The sequence below is a fragment of the Accipiter gentilis genome, chromosome 24 (assembly GCF_929443795.1).
Source record: "Accipiter gentilis chromosome 24, bAccGen1.1, whole genome shotgun sequence".
Taxonomy (NCBI): Eukaryota; Metazoa; Chordata; class Aves; order Accipitriformes; family Accipitridae; genus Astur; species Astur gentilis.
Genome location: NC_064903.1, coordinates 18499159 through 18517585, shown reverse-complemented (window position 1 = coordinate 18517585; position 18427 = coordinate 18499159). Strand labels below are relative to the sequence as shown.

The window sequence follows — 18427 nt, the reverse complement described above, 5'->3', positions numbered from 1 at the left end:
CATTTAAGTTCATTGAGCCTGCAGTATAGCGAATCAACCTAGAGGTGAAGACTGAAGAAACAGAGTTTGTTTATTTATTATTCTATTTGCCTCCATTTTATCATAGAATCATAGAATGGTTTAGGTTGGAAAAGACTTTTAAGATCATCAAGTCCAGCCATAACCCAACACCACCATGCCCACTAAACCATGTCCTGAAACCATCCCCAGGCTTCTCTAACCTTTTTTTCAGGAAACATAATTGGAGCCAATTTCATTGTAGTGAGACAATAAAATAAAGTTTGCATCACTTTACCCCTCTGCCTCTTGCAGTTAGAACTCTTGTCCCTCATGGTCCCCTCATGGCTGTACTGCTTCTTGTTCAGGCTCAGTCTTTTTTTGTCTTTTTTTTTCCCCCCTAAGATTAGGTAGAATATTTAAACCTTTGAAGTGAGGTTTTAACGAGATTTTTCCTGGTACTTGTGTCACCTATGTCTATGTTTACTTTTTGTGCTTAAGTATGTCTTGATAACCTCATCGTATTCAAGGCATATCACAAGAAATAAGTAAAGCACTTCAGCATGACTTTGCTTTGCAAATGGAACATGATTCAAAATTGAGCATGGAGGGGGAAAAAAAAGAAAAAGGTGTATTTATTCTTTTGGAGCTGATGATTACAGAGAAATTAAATCAAAAGTATCAATAAGATTTTTTTTGTTGTTGGGGTTTTTCTCCCTCTTTTGTATTTTTTTTTTCTCTTTGCAGTTAAAATAGTAGATCCACTGAATAACAGTGTGCCTTTTATATTTGGGACTATTTTGAAGAAGAAATGTTTTTTAGACTTTATTGATTTTGTCCTTTCTTCTGCTGAAAGTAAACACAAATTTCTATTGTCCTTGAGGACAATTGCAACCTGATACATTTTTGGTTTGATATAGTTTCAGGTGCTTATCAAATAATGATTAATCATTTGCCTGAAGCAAGATGCCAGTTTGTTCTTTTCTGCTTTGGTTCTTCACTTAAACCTGCTGTCTCACAGAGTTTATATCAAATGATCTGAAATATTTTTAATCTGTCACTTTCTGAACGTTTATTTCTGTTGGTGGGCATTTTCGAATACTGTAGCACCAAATCTGTCATGCCTACATTTGCAAATGGACATAAACTTCCTTTTAATAAGATTGTGTCGTTTGTGGAAGTTGTATGAAATACATACTTTTAGCATTAGATAGGAAATCTTCTCTTTTCTTATGCAGTTCTTAAATATTTTGGATTTTGTTTGCTCTGTGGGCTCCCCCTTTAATGCAGATAGTCTTAAAGGTGAATTTTGAGTCTAAAAAAACAACGTTGTAATAATGCCTATAAGAATAGCTGGGTAAAATTTGAAGCAGTAACAGGCATTTATAGGCATAGTTGTTATGAAATGCAGACAAGTTTTTTCCTTCAGTGGAGTGATATTTTTTTTTATATCTGGTAGACAGTTTTATCAGTGGTGACTGCTTCCCTTGCATTTGTGTAAATGCAGCTCTTTGAATAAGGAATTAAATCTTTAAATTACATTATAAATGTACTGAGGGAAAAAGGGTTGTGTTCTAGTGTAAGAAAATATTTAGGCAGATGTAACTCATCAACTGGCAGTATGAGAGATGGTTTCTTGTAAAAGACCTGTGAAATAACCTGCCCTTTTGTATCGACACAGGCGATTGATTGATGATTACTCTGTGGCTGGGATCTTTTACAGTATCTCTGTCATACAAGATCCAGAAAGTGAAAAGTTCCCCAATATTATAAGACATATTAGATGTTCAGTAAACTAACCACTTTTATTGGGTGATGACTACCCTGGCCTTTCAAGATTTTATAAGATTGATGCCCTGTAACCAGACAGGAAACAAAACATTTGATATGTTGCTTTCAAACGAAAAAACTTTCATCACAGTGGATTCAGCATCTTGAGTATAAATGTACCTGTAAGACCTTTTCTTCTTTCTAATATTTGTTTGCTTATAACTTGCTTCAAAGTACATTTCAAGCTCCATGACTCAGGAATGTTTTTTTCTGTGGCTTTTTTGATATGTCGCTTGAATGCAGCAGGTCATTGGCTACAGTAATATAAATCCATGAATATACAATATGTAAATTAATACATAATAAATATATGATTTACTATGAAATGCAATACATAGTCAAGCTAAATTCCCACCTTTCAAACTCATAAATTGAGTTTGTAATTCAGGAGTGGATTAAAAGAAAGGCTGTATTTATTCATTGTTCTCCCTGGTTATTTGTCTGGGAATACAGTTTCTCCCTTCTGCCTAAAAAGTAACAGTTCTTTAATGTAGTCTGAAAGATAACAGTTTCTAGGTAGCAGGAAGCTATGAAAAAATAAAGAATAATGAGCAAGAAGTATTTTCTCTAGCGAAATTTCCCAAGAGGTAGTATCAAAAGTGAAACATTGTTCTTATTAACAGGCAGTGTATAGCAAAGCCCTTCTTCCCCCCGCCTCAATAACCCACACAAAGACCCTTTTGTAAACTCTCTAAATTCTCATCTGAGTGTATACATCCAGCTAGTGCTGAGAACAATTATCATTTTTTTTAGTCATGATATTGAATAAATCAGGAATTAGGTGTGAGTTTATATGTAATGGAATGTCCTGGTTTCCGCGACATAGAATCAGAAGCAAAGAATTCACGTAAGAGTGGTAACTCATCAACTTTACTAACAAGCTGTTAGTACTGCTAGATAAGTAGCTACTCTATTCATGATATAAAACATAAGGATGACATTTCTCTTGGAAGATATCAAAAAGATGTGAAAATAAATAATAATAAAAGAAATTAAACTGAATTACAGTATACTGCATTTTTAAAGGTAGGCAAGTGTAGAAACAACAGGCAGCATAGATGGGCTTAGGATTTGTTTCCGACAAGTTAACTTGTTTCTGTGATGACATGGTTGCCCTTGTGGATGGGGTTAAAAACAACAGATGTCATATGTCGTATTTCATGGTAGTGATGCCTTTGATTAAGTAATATTTTCAGAAGTAATATGGGAAAACATGGCCTAGAGGAAACTATGAAGTTAAGTTTCCTAACCTAACCTCTGTGCCTGGTGATAGGATGAGAGGAAATGGCCTGAAGTCGCACCACGGAAGGTTTAGATTGGATATTAGGAAAAATTTCTTTACTGAAAGGGTTGTCACACATTGGAACAGGCTGCCCAGGGAAGTGGTTGAGTCACCATCCCTGGAGGTATTAAAAAAAGCGCATAGACGAGGCACTTCAGGACATGGTTTAGTGGGCAAGGTTGATGGTTGGACTCGATGATCTTAAAGGTCTTTTCCAACCTAAATGGTTCTATGATTCTATGAAAAGGAACAGGATTAAAAACTTTTCTTTAGAATTTTCCATTTGATAAACAGACTCTTCATTCAGTGTTGATGTCGGCGACTCCGACTGAGGGATGTCATTATTCCTAGGCATTATCTTGGAAGTTTATACTATTTAAATGAGGATTCAAAATCCTCATTCCGCTCTGGCAACCAGACATAGTTTGGGATTTTGACTATTGCAATACTTAAGCTGTGAATCTAACCCAGATGTTGAAAAACTCTTGTAAACCAGTAGACTTCATTACCTGCTCTAAGTGACTCCTTTTGGCGAGATTCTAAGTCTAAAAGAGACCCTTCCATAGAAAATGCTTACAGACTACAGTTGCTTACCTCTGCACCTAACATATTTCTAAAAAGCTGTCATGATTTTGAAGGAATCTGACTTATCTCTAAAATCTCCACAAGGGTGTTTCATATAGTCTTAGCCTCATCATTCTGTTTGTTCATATATCATATGAAGATAATTTGATAATTTGAATTCATGTTTGTCTTAATTGTGATTTCAGATTGATCACTGCATTATTGCATCTTCAATTAGTTTGCTGATGTTGTAGTAAATTATAGCTCATTCACTTCCTTAAGTTCATATTTGCTTGCTTATCACGTTTAGGAAAATCCAAAGCAAGCTAATAGAATTGGATTGTCATGTCAAAATATAATACAAAGCATGAAGTGGAAGGTGTAAGAGACATCAAGGAAAAAATGCAGAGGAATAAGCATACCCTTTCAGTGTAGGGTTTTTTCACATTTATCATTTCTTTGGAGTGTAGTGCCACACAACCTCTAGAATGCTTTCTTCTGATAGTCCGTCAGCCCTGTCTTGAAGGAAGCATGCAAAATCTTTCAAACTCAAACAGTTTTATTTTGTTATTTAAACAATTTATATCAATTAACACTTTTATTGTGTATAATTCTCACCACCTCTATTAAATTTTATTAAGAATTTCTAGCCAGAAACTTTGAAACCTTTCAACACATCATATTCAAGGTCCTGCTGTTAAAAAATAATAATAAAAAAAATCACTTTTTCTTCAGGATTTAGGCTTTTGTAGGAACAGTTTTTACAGATTTACCTTCTAAAGAGTAAATTATTGTTAAAGCATCTAAAGGGTTGTGCTTGCATGATGATGCAAGGCTTCACGTGCCAACCTATTGATTTGTCTCTTCCTTGATTCAGAAGGATCACTTTTTGAATAAAGCAATAATTCATCTGCTGTGGGCCTTGGTTTCTCTTCTCAGATCGTACCCCAAACAGCTAACATTTGTTTTGCTGGGTTTTTAATTTTTTTTTTTGTAATGACAATAATGCAGTTTTGTTAGTGTGTGTGTATTTCAGTGCTCTTTCTCTTTCAGGAATAATCTGAATTAGGCATGCGTGTTTATTCTGGTATCCAAATATTGATTTAAAGGTGATATTAAAACCAGTCCCAAATCTGTCCACTTGAGAGCTACTTAGTAATTATTCAAACATACTGTTAAGTAATTAAGACATACAATATAGTTTTTCACTGGTAGCCTTAAACTTGGTTCAGTAAACACTTGAAAACCTCTTCCACCTTACACTGCTAGACAGTTTTAAGTGTTTTTGCAACACAGCTGATAAGCCGACAGCAAAAGCCTTCTCCCTACCTGAATATACAACAGCAGCTATACTTGCCAAAAATCTTAATCTGTAATGGCATGCCAAAGACATTTCATGTCAGATGTGACGGCCCTGATGCATGAACCATGGGGCAGTATCCCAAACGTAATCTTTTCTACTTAGTGTTTCATGACCACCCATCAGGAAATTAAATTTGTCTGCCCTTGTTTAATACCAGCTCATTGCATCTCTTTTCTATTATTTTCATAAGGATAACAATGTATTTGAATATGTTATCCTCCAAGGAATACTCATGAAAGATCTTTCTTTTACATGTAAACTGATTGCTCAATCTGCTGTATTTTAACTCTCTCTATTTCTGTAGATTAACTTCCAGTTAATCTGAGTTTGTTGTTCCTAATGAGTTATGACTGAAAAAGATTCCCCCCCACCCCCACCCCCATCGGAACTTCAGTTCACATATTTTGCAGTTGCAAGGCAAATTTAGGGAAGGCCTGAGGGATCACAGGCAGCCTTCATTATTGGTGCATGACTGCTTTGTAGCCAACTGCATCTCTAATATCCAAGGAGATTTGTGTGTTACAGTTTGTTTTCTTTCTTCTTGTTTTTAATAATTTACCTTTGAGAGGCTATTTACAACCATGTTGGTGTGTGAATATCTGTTTGTCTGTCAAAACTTAAGATATATACAGAATGCAAGAGAAACATTAATTTTTTATTTGCTTCTTAAGGAAGCCAAGCTATAAACTGGCAGTCCTGAGTAAAAGAGCCTTACTTCAGTGAATCCTAACAAACACAAGGGGGAACATCAAGTTACGTGCCCCTTCAACTAGCTCCCTTAACAAGAGATGCTATTGCTTGTTGAATCTGTTTCTCTGCTACGAGAGACAATAATTTGGTTTTGTTTTTATTTAAACAAAACCCACAAAAAATCACACTCAAACTTTCTCGAACTTTTGATTTGCATTTGAATTAGAAAAACTGCATATTTTTATGCACCAACCAAAAATACAGAGGATCATGAATAGCACATCAAAAAAAGAGGTTGTATGCATTAAAATATTTCTGTCTGTCGAGATTCACTTGAAAATTATTTCCGTTTTTGCATGCACTTACGTGTTTTGAAAAGACAGTATCTAGATGAATGCTTTTCAAAATGTTTTCCAAAGCTGTTGGGAAGGCTTTTTTTCTTAACTGTGGATTGCTTCTTGCTTTGTGACATTTGTCTGATTTGTAACTGTTATATTAGTTTGGTTTTATCCCTTAATTAGGGAATAAGTATAGTTGTGTAGTGTATACTTATGGACACTGGTATATACTCTTGTCACTCTTGAGCTACACTGCAGTAACGAAACTGCTGATTATTTTTTTCCTCCTCTTTTAAAAGCAATGCCAATTACAGAGCTATTTTTTTCAATATCCAAACTGATCTCTATCTTTTTAGGCAATTTAGCCTGCAAACCTACACAGAAAGGATACCAGTGGCATTCGATACTCAAAAATAACCTGGTAACCTGAAATAACACTGTTCTGTATTAAAAGAAGTCCGTTAAAACTCAGGAGTTTGGAAGAGAATATGTATAGAGAGTATAAAAGTATGCCAAAGAGAAGAGATGTGAAACCGGGAGATGATGTCTAGATTTCTTTTAACTTTAGGCTTAACTTTAGATTGGTGGGGCCCAACTAACATTGTGGTAAGGCAGGTGCAGAATCATGTCACCGTTGTATTAGAAATTGTTAGGCTCATCTACAGTCTGGAGGTCTAGCAAGCAAGGAAATAGTAAATAATGAAGTAATTGAAGGCACACGAGAGAGAAAAATAACCTTTTGCAGCAAGGTTTGGTGGTATAATTCAGGCAGAGCAAATGCTGTAGAAAACGCTATACATCTGAGTCAAAATTGTTTTTATCTTTATTTACAGTCATCTTCAATCAGCTTTGAAAAACTATGATCAAATTTGTTAGCAATATTAATTCAAATACAAAGTATGTTTATAAATACAGGGGAATATATATTTATTTTGCTTTCAGCACATGACTTGAAAACAACTTGGGACTATGCTCTTGCAAATGATTTATTGCAGGCTTCCATCCAACTCTGACTAAATGTGCAGTAGTAAATGACATAACAAATATGAAATGGTTAAGAGTCAGACTGCCTGATAGAGAGTAATAATAAACAAGTACATTCCAGGTGGTTTGGTTCCGAGATACTTTATGAAGGAAAGGGATTGCATGCACTAAACAATGGCGATGATTCAAATAGATCATCCTTGTTCTTTTTTTCCTAATATTCATTTTGAATTGTTATGTAGATGAAAAGAAGATATATTAAATTTCAAGGAATGTGACATAAAACTATTTGGGTGGGTAAGGAGGTTCAAGAGCATTGGGGATGGCATGAAAGAATCCACTAAATAACAATCAGAAATACCAGAGGTGTTACCAAGCAGTTACTAGAGCAAAGCTAAGAGCGGATAAGATACTTGATTTTCTCTGGAGTAACCCTTTTATGTTGTTAGAAAAATGCTTCTGAAGCTGTATGTTTGCAGCGCTCTACTGCGCTTCATTTTGAAATGGCCAATCTAGGGACCCAAAGCCCCAGAGGTGTATTGGTGTGATGCCTTGCAGGGTTTTCTCTCTCCTGCCTTGCAGAGTGCCCAGTGTGACCACTGCAGAAGGCGCTGGGTGTTAGTGCCCCTTTGCTGCAACCTCTACCTCTTGTAGCAACAGGTTGTTTGGAAAAAGGTCTGGTATTTCAGGTTAGCGCTTAGTGGATTTTTACTCGCTGTCTACGACTCTTCCTTTATAGTGTCTGCAAAGAGACTATATGGGAAGATACTCTAAAGCATTTACATACTGGAAAAAAATAAAATACTTGGAAATGTGCCTTTTGAAGAAATAATGGACAGGCCCATCTGACCTCTTTGTGCTTCCTGTGCTGCATGGCTTGGAATGGGGGGAGTTGGTTTTGTATGTAGATACACACAGATACGAAGGGATGGGTGTAGGTGGATGAAGACAGACAGTCTCTCACACACAGTTATCCTTATTTTGTTATCTTACTGTTCATCAGGAAGATTAAAGCTTCATTTTGATTGGCTCTTGTTTGAATCATCATTGGTAGCGTATTTTATGAACCGCAGTCTGTATTTTCATACGGTCTTCCTTCAGCTGGGACTTGCAGAGTCTGTCTCAAAGTGAATTTCCAGATACAGTTACTTTAGAACTTTAGTTCAGTCTACTGTAGTCTTCCTGTTAGAAAATGTGACAATCTATGATCTAATCATAGTATGTCAATGGCTAGTGGGCTACTAGTTCAGCCATGACACCTCTTATTTGCTTTCTCTCATAAGATTGTGGGCATTTACTTTTATTACAGCCTGTGAAGTTGTGCTAAAATGAAATCTCTGTCAAGTGTGATTGAATGTGCAGAGACAGAACTGTCCAAAATCAAAAAGGATAAAACATTGATTTCTCTCCTTTAATTCTCTTTTCTCTTTTCTGAAAGAAAAGGTGTTTCTCAGTGTAATCGGTTGTGTGATGGTACAGCAAATGCAGTTCTTGGTCCAATTTTCAAGTGCGTTCACAAGTAACATCACGGGTAACTGTGGTATCCAGCATTGCTGCAAAACAGTATCAGCTATTAAGGAAGGGACTATATGTAGTATTTCACCTCAGTAAATACTTGAAATGGCATAGGCAGACTGAAATATGCTGACCTTTGCTTGAGTGAATATTCTGTATTTGGAGGCATTTGGGAGTCTTGGATTACCAAATACTGATATAATTTATATAAATCTTAACGCTTAAAGGTGCTTTAGATAGGATTTTCTTTTGGAAGTGGTAGTCGTTGTCCGTAGTTTCTTCTTAGCATGTACATAGTAAGGTGAATAGTCATCTTCATTTATAAACATTTGAAATGTCATTTCTGAGGAATACATAGAACTATGTAATACAAGTCTGCCCCAAATTTCTTAAGGAAATTTTACTTGTGGAATATTAACTGATACATTGTCTTGGATATTTACAAAGACATCCACAAAGAAATCTTCCTTGTTTGTATTTTTGAACATATGTGACTTTCTTAGTTTTTAAGGCACGATTAAATTGCGTAGGAAATGAAGTAAACTTTGACATGGAAACCATTTATCTTATGCCCTGTGCTTAGTAAGTATTGACTGTTCAGCTCTTTAAGCTGAAACATCATTAATGAGCACGTGCCTTGTTAATTCTGGACATTTTTTGATCCAGTATCTTCTTTACTGCTGTTACTACATGTTGGACATAATGTGTTGCGACTCCCCAAATCACCTGAAGCCCAGACCTAACAGTACTTTTAGGTAGAGATTGTTAGTATACTGTGAGTTGGAGAGGAAAGGGAGCAATAAATTTGTAGTTGTTGTGAATGTAAATAAGAAAATTGTCCCTAGCATTTATCATGTCTGTCTGTGACATTTGGTGAAATCCCATCGTGATGGATTTCAGTGAATTTCTTCATAATAAATGAATCTTAGGGAAGGCAAAACTAAGGAGAAATTTAGGATCTTGGGGAACAACTTAAGGGAATTCAAATGCTTCTCTTCTTTGAGAGAGCAGGCAAGGTAAAAGGAGTTAGGAAGGTATTTGGGAAAAGAAGTGATGAGTAAGCGCAATGGATTTACGTGTCCGGGTGCTGGCAGAGGGGGACCACAGGGGCTTCGTCTGTGAGGAGAGGCCGGGGCTGCCCTGTGCCGGAACCGATTCTGGATGGCTCTGCAAAAATGTATTTAAGAAAGGGCAATAGGTTCTGTGGCAGTGAGGAGTGAGGGGGAAAATGTATGAGAAACAGCTCTGGGAGCACCAGGGCCTGTGAGGAAGGAGTGGGAGGAGGTGCTTCAGGTGCCGGAGCAGGGATTCCCCTGCAGCCCGTGGAGAAGATCCACACTGGAGCAGGTTTATCCTGAAGGACTGTAGCCTGCAGGAAGGACCCACGGTGGAGCGGGTGAAAAGTGTGAGGAGGAAGGAGTGGCAGAGAGGAACTGTTATGGACTGACCGCAACCCCCCCATTCCCCTCTGTCCCTGCTGCATTGCTCGAGGTGGAGGGATTGGGGTATAGAGGAGATGGGAATGAAGGAATGAAGTTCATCCTGAGAAGGAAGGGGGGAGAGGTGTTTTCTTTTTTGCCTTTGTTTCTCACCATCCAACTCTATGTTAACTGGCAATAAATTAAATTAATATTTCCCGAGTGTTTTGCCCATGACAGTAATTGATGAGCAGTCTCCGTGTTTTCATCTCAACCCATGACCTTGTCATCTTATTTTTTCCCCATCCTGTTGAGGAGGGTGAGCAAGAGAATGGCTCGGTGGGTGTCTGGCAGCCAGCCAAGGTCAACCCACCACAGCAAGAAATTGAGATTAACCTCCTTTGGAAAAGGAGGATATCTTCTAGACCTGATGGAGGCAAGGTTGTGGGAAGTAGTTGTTTGGTTTGGTTTGGTTTTTTAGCTGTTTTTGGTTTGGGTTTTTTTTTGTTTGTTTGTTTGTTTTTAGTCCAGGGATGTTCTCTTACTTTTGTAGTTTTTAGTTTGGTAGTTTGTATAACCTGTGGACTCAGAGACTTTAGTTTTAGAGTTTTAGTCTATAAATTCAACTGTTTTCCATTACTTTTGATGTGTTTTGTGTATTTAAATGATCCAGGCTGCTTTGGCTATTTCAACAAAACTATTTGACAAGTTGTAGCTTAAATGTTAGTAACTGAGTTTCAATTACTTCTAATTGAAGTCCATTATAGTTTTGCTTCATCCCCACTAATCCCTCCTAACAGCAAGATGCAGGTTCGAGTAAGACTTAAGAGTCTTAACAGACAAAACAAAAAAGTGTTGCTGCTGAAAAATTTTGAACTTTATCATTTGCCATAAATGCAAAGCTATTTCAATTTTCACTCTTCTGATTATTTAATAATGCTAATGTGTACAAATAGTATGGTAAGTTACGTTGCCTCTTAAGATTTCTGAAGATGCTTGAAGTATTGAGTGCCAGTCCCTGGTTTTTTTCCCTGTCATTGGACATAAATACAGTATGTGTGCAAACAAGGTTGTTTTTGTTATTCTTTCTAGTTTTTCTCAGTATATGGACACCCATGTTCATTTTATCTAATGCAGGAGGCGTTAAAAGAAAACAACAAAAGAAGAGAAATGGAGGAGAAAACGAAGAGAGCCAAACTGGCAAAAGAGAAGGCTGAACGAGAGAAACTGGAGCGACAGAAGAAGAAGCAGCAGTTGATTGATATGAACAAAGGTAAGGCATCATTTTTAGTAGAGGGATTTGTTAAAAGAAAAAGAAGGTAAGGAGTAACAAACTGAAGGCTATTCCTGATCAATATGAAGAATACTTGCTGTCTGTTTTGAAAGCTGAAAAAAAAAAAAAAGCTTAACTTTTTTCTGTGAAAATTCTGTTTTGTTTTAGCCTACCTGATCATGTAATTCCGTATCTGCCACCTAACATGTGTAATGTTACTTTCAAGGAGCTTTATTATGAACTATTGGCTTATTTTCATTCGTAGGAGTCAATTGATCTTTTTCATATGGATTTACTTCCAAGAAGTAGTATCTTACTTTCTTTGTTGTTAATTTCATTCTGTGAACATCTCTATAATCAAGGTAGTATGGCAATTAACGCCTTTCTTTTTGGGCTTGGAGGCGCCATGTTATAATGGATGTTTTCCAACAGTCCTGTTAGGAGCTGGAAAATCTGGTTGAGCTTGATGCCCAAGTACAGAGTGACATTTCAGCATGAGAAAAGGCAATGTATTGAGCTTGTCAGCTGTGAGAATATTGTATTTTGCATGAGGCTACCCTAGGAGAGAGGAAGGTAAGAAAGCAGGAGGAGTCGGGTGGTCCTCATATTGATGTTGTGCAGATGTTCAGAAGGATGTAAAATACAGGCTTCATTCCTTACCTCTTTGACTCCAGAAGGCACGTAAAGGTGGTAAAATTGTACATTGGATTGTGCAAGAGATTCCTTGAGCCTGCTATTTTTTGTTCAGTTTCCATGAGTTTGTGTTAATCTGCTAATCTGACCCAGCTGTAAAACACTTGGCCTTTTGATCCACTGAACAGTCTTAACAGCTACATACTCAAGGAAAAATGCTGTTTGTTTTTTGGTTATGATGAACTTCATGGAGATGTGATGATGTATAACTTTGTGTAAGGATGATGTTGCAGTAAACCATATAATTATGACAAACTAAGATAGTTCTATGCTGGAGATTGATCAAATGGAGGGTAAATTTAGAAATAACACTGCCTTTCAAGGGCATATATACAGCATCTGTAAAGTCAATTTCTACAAGGATGAAAAATACTGGAAAAATACTAGACCAGGCAAACAAACCCACTCCAACATGTAGGAGGATGATTGTGGAGGTGAACACAGAACAATGAAAAGACAAGGTACTGGTCAGACTTTCCATCACTGATAATGCAGTAGTACAGAAATACTGTCTTGTAATACTCACAATACCGTTTCGTGTCACGTATATTAAGAATGCCAGTATTTCTGGCATATCAGTAAATTTCCCATCACTAGTGAAAATCTGTGACTTGTGCATGTACAGCCAGCCCTCAAGGAATGTTAGCCAGCCAACCTCCCCTTCCTTTGGCAACCACCTTTCTCTAGAACCTGCAGTTACACTTGTGTCAATGTATCTTAGAAATATATCATCTATTTAAGCATTACTTTGTCAGACTGAATCATATTTACAATGATTTCTGCAGGTAGTGGTGTTTTATCTTTATAGATATGTATATGCAAATGTCACAACTTTGTGGGGTTTTTTCTGCTCAGTAATTTCACAGTTTAAATTTGGTAAAAATGGGCAACCCGTATATCAATCTGCACAAAGAAAGACGTGGGCATAGTGAGAATAAGTTTTATTTACAAGTGAAAAATCTTTTTTCTGTTATCACTTTATATGTACTATTAATTATATTTTAAGAATTCATATATTAGACTTGCTATTGTATTTGCTGATTGTGATAAATCAGTGTTCCAAATACTTCATTCTTTGCATTCATAGTTTTAAAAATTAATTTATATAAATGTACTGTAATTTGAATACCATGATGGAAAACAAATTCTTTATGTGAGAATCTCTTAAAAATTCTTGTGTGTTTGTGTGCATCTCTTTGCCTTGCTTGAAGTGGCAGTGAAACTGCATGGAACATACTGTAGCATAAGTTTTAGTAAACAACACTGTTGCTTTGCATAGATGACAAACTTAAATTTCATACCATGTAAAGATTTTTCTAATAATTTCAGTTTAACTATGAACAAAATATAAGATTTAAATACAGGTGATGCATAAATAAATTTCCTATATTTTGTGAAGTTAAGCTCATGGATATGTCTAATGAGACTTTTCTAAGCCGAAGACAAAAGGAAGTCCTTTGTAATATGGACAGGCACTTTTCAGTGAGTGGGGTAAGAACGACCTAAGTATCCCATCATCACCCTCTCTTCTACCAGTGTGCTGGAGGACATACTGAGAGAGGTTATTTAAACTACCACTTAAGACAATGTATGAGAAGCCCACTTAGATACTATTGTCAGTGAGTTAGTCTCCGCTTAAGGGCTAACAGTTTGAAGTTACACCTTCTTAAATTGCTTCAGCTCAATCAGTGAGAGCATACCTGTCTACATCTGTTAATTTTTTTAAGCAGATGAGGGGTAGACCATGCTTAGCAGTCACAGAGATGCGTCAGTATACTGACAGCATTTGCTTTTCGTCATGAAAGACTTTTCCTATCAACAGATACAACTGAAGTTTAATTTTGCATTCTATTTCTTTTTTACTGAAACTGCAAATATGTGAGTAACTGTACGTGGCCAGATGCACCGAAACTGCCATTTAAATAACTAATGTTTCTAAACCAGTGACACAAAGTCAGTTTAACACTTCTAAAATAGTTTTTCCAGTTTTTAAATATATTGAAATATGCATTTCACTTATTACAAATCTATTGCCGTGGCAGGAGGTAAGGGGGATAGCTCCATCCCTGCTGGATTCCACGACATTGATACTCAATTAACTGGTTTTGCCAACTAACTATTTTTTTCTTGATACATCTACTTCTTTATGCTCATTGCTGCTTATATGAATGGTTTGTAAATTTGTCTAAGTGAATGTGACACAGAAGACTTAGAGGAAGGAGGCAGATGTCCTCTCAAGCTGTCATTTTGTCAAGGTGATTTTCACCCAAAGGGTGTTTTAACCTAACTTTCTTTCAGTTATTTCTCTAGCTATATCTTCAAGAGTAAAATTTTCATGCATTGCTACAGCCTTTCAGGTCAGAGCAATAGGGTTCCTGCATTTTCCAGCCTTTTACTGTGTAGTTCTGTAATAAGTATTTTTTGCTGTTACCTGGTTACGCAGCTACAGCTTTTTTTTGTAGCCACTGGAGAATCCAGATTAGAATTAATTAGAATTAATTAAATATTACAATTAATATCTGTTTCTTAGTGTAACTGAGAGAGCAGGAAACTGCGGTGTGGCCAGAATTAATAACTGTCCTGTATAATACCTAGTTATGAAGTAACCTCAGAGTTGCCAATATTTTGAAGACCAGGTTACTCAGTTTGGTGTTCTGGTGCTTTGTGTAACTGAGATGCCACAGAAATACTATGTGTAAACTGATATAAATCCTGCTAAATGTTCCAAAATGTGTAAAGATGAATGTAAAAATAAAGAAAAGCTCTCAACTCCATAAACTTTGAAGTCATTTACACTGGACAGCATCATACAAACTTAAGTAATTCTAAATCTAAAAACATGTCCACATTTCAAAATACAAGTTTTTTTGTGGAAAACTGGAAGCAGGCTGATAGCTGACAAAATCAACATACACCTTCTCAAAGAAAAAATTACGGTAGAAACTTATCCAACATGTACACTTCTTTGCCTCAGGAAAACTTTATTATATCAGTGTATATTATTTTTTGTAAATAAGCACAGTAATACTTACAGAAAGGTTAAGTGGTTCTCAGTTAAACAAAAATAAATATTAAATGAGACTAAGATCTTTTGAGCCTGTGGTTTATCTTGAAGTCAGTTCTGCTGGAAGTTGTTTCTTCAGTTGTAGTCAATGAATTTGGCATTATTTGGGATAAAATTGTTGATACAAATGAGATGTTTTGGACAGAAAAGGCTGTGTAATGGCTTGCGTTAAAGGCAACTTTTGTGACTTTGTATAAAAGCAGTGTAATGGATAAGGCATTAGGTAGTGCTCCGCTTACGGAGCACCTCAAAGTTTCTGAGAAATCTTTTCAGCATTTAACACTATTTTTCGCTATCTGTGACATGCTCAAGCAGTTTTGTGTAAGGTACTAATTTCCATATAAAAGTGGTTGTTTAAAGACTGATTAAAAATTAAAAATAAAAAAATTTATTGAAGTTGCTACAGTTAGTTGAATTTGGCTGAGGGAAGTTAATTTTTATATTGTCAGGATATCTACTCTTATTTGCATTAATGTTTTTCAGAATAAAGTTTAAACTGTTCTTAGTGAAAAACTATTTCCTATGTCGTTGATTTAAAAGTACACCTTAAAACAGTTCATAGGGAGATCTATTTAATATTAAAAACTCCATTTATAAAAACCTTATTATTAATACGTATTTCCCATTATGTGGTGCCTAAACATCTCTCACTGTGGTCTGTGGTGTGGTCAAAACCATGCCAAGACATTCTAGCAACTGTTGTACTCTGTTACTTCCAAACACTACTACTGTGGATGGTCAGCTCTACCTTCTCCGTTGGAGCTGTAGGGCTTGGGAATATTTGGTCCTTCCTGGTGTTCTTTTCACTCTGGTAAGACTTATGCAAATGTTCATTATATTTCCTGGACTAGTAAGGCACTTCTGTATGCCTGTTTCCATAGTGAAGTCTAGAGAAATAGAAAGACTTAAGTGATGTACCCACACACCTAGAGGTCTTAAATTTCACAGTCTAAATTATGAACCATTCTTTCTCATGATGGGAGAGGAATTCTGTAGGAAAAGGGCTTAAAAGTCCCTTCTATTCTTTAGCATTCACTAGCTCGGTGGAAAGAGAACATTCTTTATAGCTGTTTTTCAGCAGTTTCCTATTTTTTGAGAGCTGTAGCAGACCAGGTTATGATGCATTTATACGTAGTCTTTCATGACTTCCATCTGACTTAACATCTGCAAAATTCTTGCAGCATTGCTTCCATGTGCATATCTGAACAAAAGAGAGAAAAAAAGAACTCAAGACAGCTTTCTAGGAGCTGAAAAGCATATAACAGCAATTCTGATGCAAATGTTATTTAATCAGAAACAGTTTTGCTCTTCATTATATCTGATTACTATGGCAATTAAAATCACCTTTTAACTACCAGTATTAGGATAAAAGATAGAATGAGCTTCCTCAGTCCCAATTAGTATTGAATTAATTGTTTTGAAGACATATTAACATTCTCCCCTAATGCAGAGGAAGATAATGGAAATGAAGTTGTGTGCTAGTGGTTGATGGATATGCCTACTTTCCCTTTTCAAGTACACTTACATAAGAATTCATATGCAATTTATTCAAGCTGGTATGTACTAGTATCAGCAATAATTCTGTTGTGTTTCCTTGAATTGTTGTTATGCTCATATTGACTGTGGCAGGATACAATTCAAGAAGGTACTTTTGCTACAGTGTTCTAATGATTTTGTGCTTTGCTGATTGTTATGTCTCCCTTCTATGTCCTTTAGCATAAACAGAACTCCATTCTAAGTTTTTTACGAAATACCTATTATTTTGTAAATGTCTTAGCCTTAATCCTTTGAAATTATAGATTGGCTAGTGATTGCATGGGGTACCTGGAGTGATAAAACTTGGGGCTTATTTATATTCTACAGATTATTAGTTTATGGTGCTGGATGCCAATGAGGCAAGTGTTACAAATTCCTTTGGGAAGTCATTATCTTTCATACTGATGTCAATGGTCTGTTTGAATGTGCTGCACTCTTCCTGAAATGCAGTATTCACAGAAAAAAAATTAGATAGAGATTTACATTATGCTTAAACATGAGTATCTATACAACCAGGATGAGGTTTGATTTTTCTTCTTCAAGGCAATTATGCATGAGTTGCTCAAAATGTTTTAAGATCTGTTTATCCAGAAGTTTGAAGCCATCTTGAGAATGGGGAATATCAAAATTACTGTAAATGCTATTAATATGGGTCAAAAGCAGCTCAAGAGAAATGCAAAGAGATGTCAGCATGGACAAGAAGTTAGAAAGAAACAACTTAAAGCTTAATCTCACCTTTAAAAATTGTGCAATGGAAAAATTTGTTTGTTTATGAATATGGCATATGGTACCTTCCAAGTAAACTGATTTAATGAGGTAATTTGTCAGGGGAAAAAAATTATTAGACTCTCTGAAATCCGAGATTGGGATAATTACAGGTGAAGTAAGGCAGAACAATTGGATTCTTTTCTCTTAAAAGTAGGTTTCTTGGGGACTGTTTACTGAATAGTAACAAGTGGTAACTTTGGATAGTTGTCTATGTAAATTCAACTTTCCTTTTCCTTGGAGAAAGTATTCTTACTACAAAAAGCAGGTACTGTTAATTTTGAAAATACCTGTAATATTGTTTCTCTCAATGTAATTGCTATGTAACATTATGCTCATATATTTTGTAGAAACTCCAGTGTTAAAAAGCATTTCTGACAGAATTAAATTAGTTGATCAGCTAACTTCTTTAGTGTAAGGTTTGTTCAGGATTCAGATAGCAAGGAGGAAAATTGCATGTAGAACTATAGTGAAATGGAAGTTTATTCGACTGTTATGGTGGGACAACTTTGGTGACTAAATCTGTCTTAGTGGAATGATTATATTTTTCTGTGGTTGTAGTATCTCATTTCTTATAGAACCGTTAAGATGCTGCCTTCACAAGAGCAGTTTCCAAAATTATGTAGGAAAGACTATCATGCTGATGAGCCTTTTTTTTTTTTTTTTTACTATATACTATTAACACCCTCCCAATTGCTTAACAGTACTCTATGTAGAACTAAATTCATAAATTAAATATGATCATTTCCCAATATATATCATAATAGATCTTAACTAATAATTTTCCATATGAAGTATTGAATAATGAAAAGTTTAAACACTTCTACAAATGTTAGCACAGTTTTGTACCCCAATGCAATCATTGTACTTAAAGGTAATTTAAAAGGCTGATGATAAGGCAATGTGTATTTAAAAGTTCTGTAAGGCATCAAAGGACACTTATCTTAATGATAAAAGCTTATTTCCTGTCAAATGTAGAGATCTAATTAAATTAACTCGAACGTTATGGTGTTGATTTCAGTGGTTCTTTGTTAGTTGCATACTCAGACTTCCAACTTGAAATTGCTGGTCATTGGTGAGTTGTGCAATCTATTGGTGGAAGATTTAAATAATCC

General features: G+C 35.8%; 1 protein-coding gene across 1 annotated transcript in view; it reads left to right on the top strand.

The window, feature by feature from the left end:
• The window catches only part of DIAPH2 (diaphanous related formin 2), a 261936-nt gene that overhangs the window by 165082 nt on the left and 78427 nt on the right, over positions 1 to 18427 (top strand). Inside the window, exon 26 of the mRNA XM_049828136.1 lies at positions 11119 to 11254. Coding sequence (XP_049684093.1) covers positions 11119 to 11254 — 136 coding nt within the window. The remainder of the gene's footprint in view (positions 1 to 11118; positions 11255 to 18427) is intronic.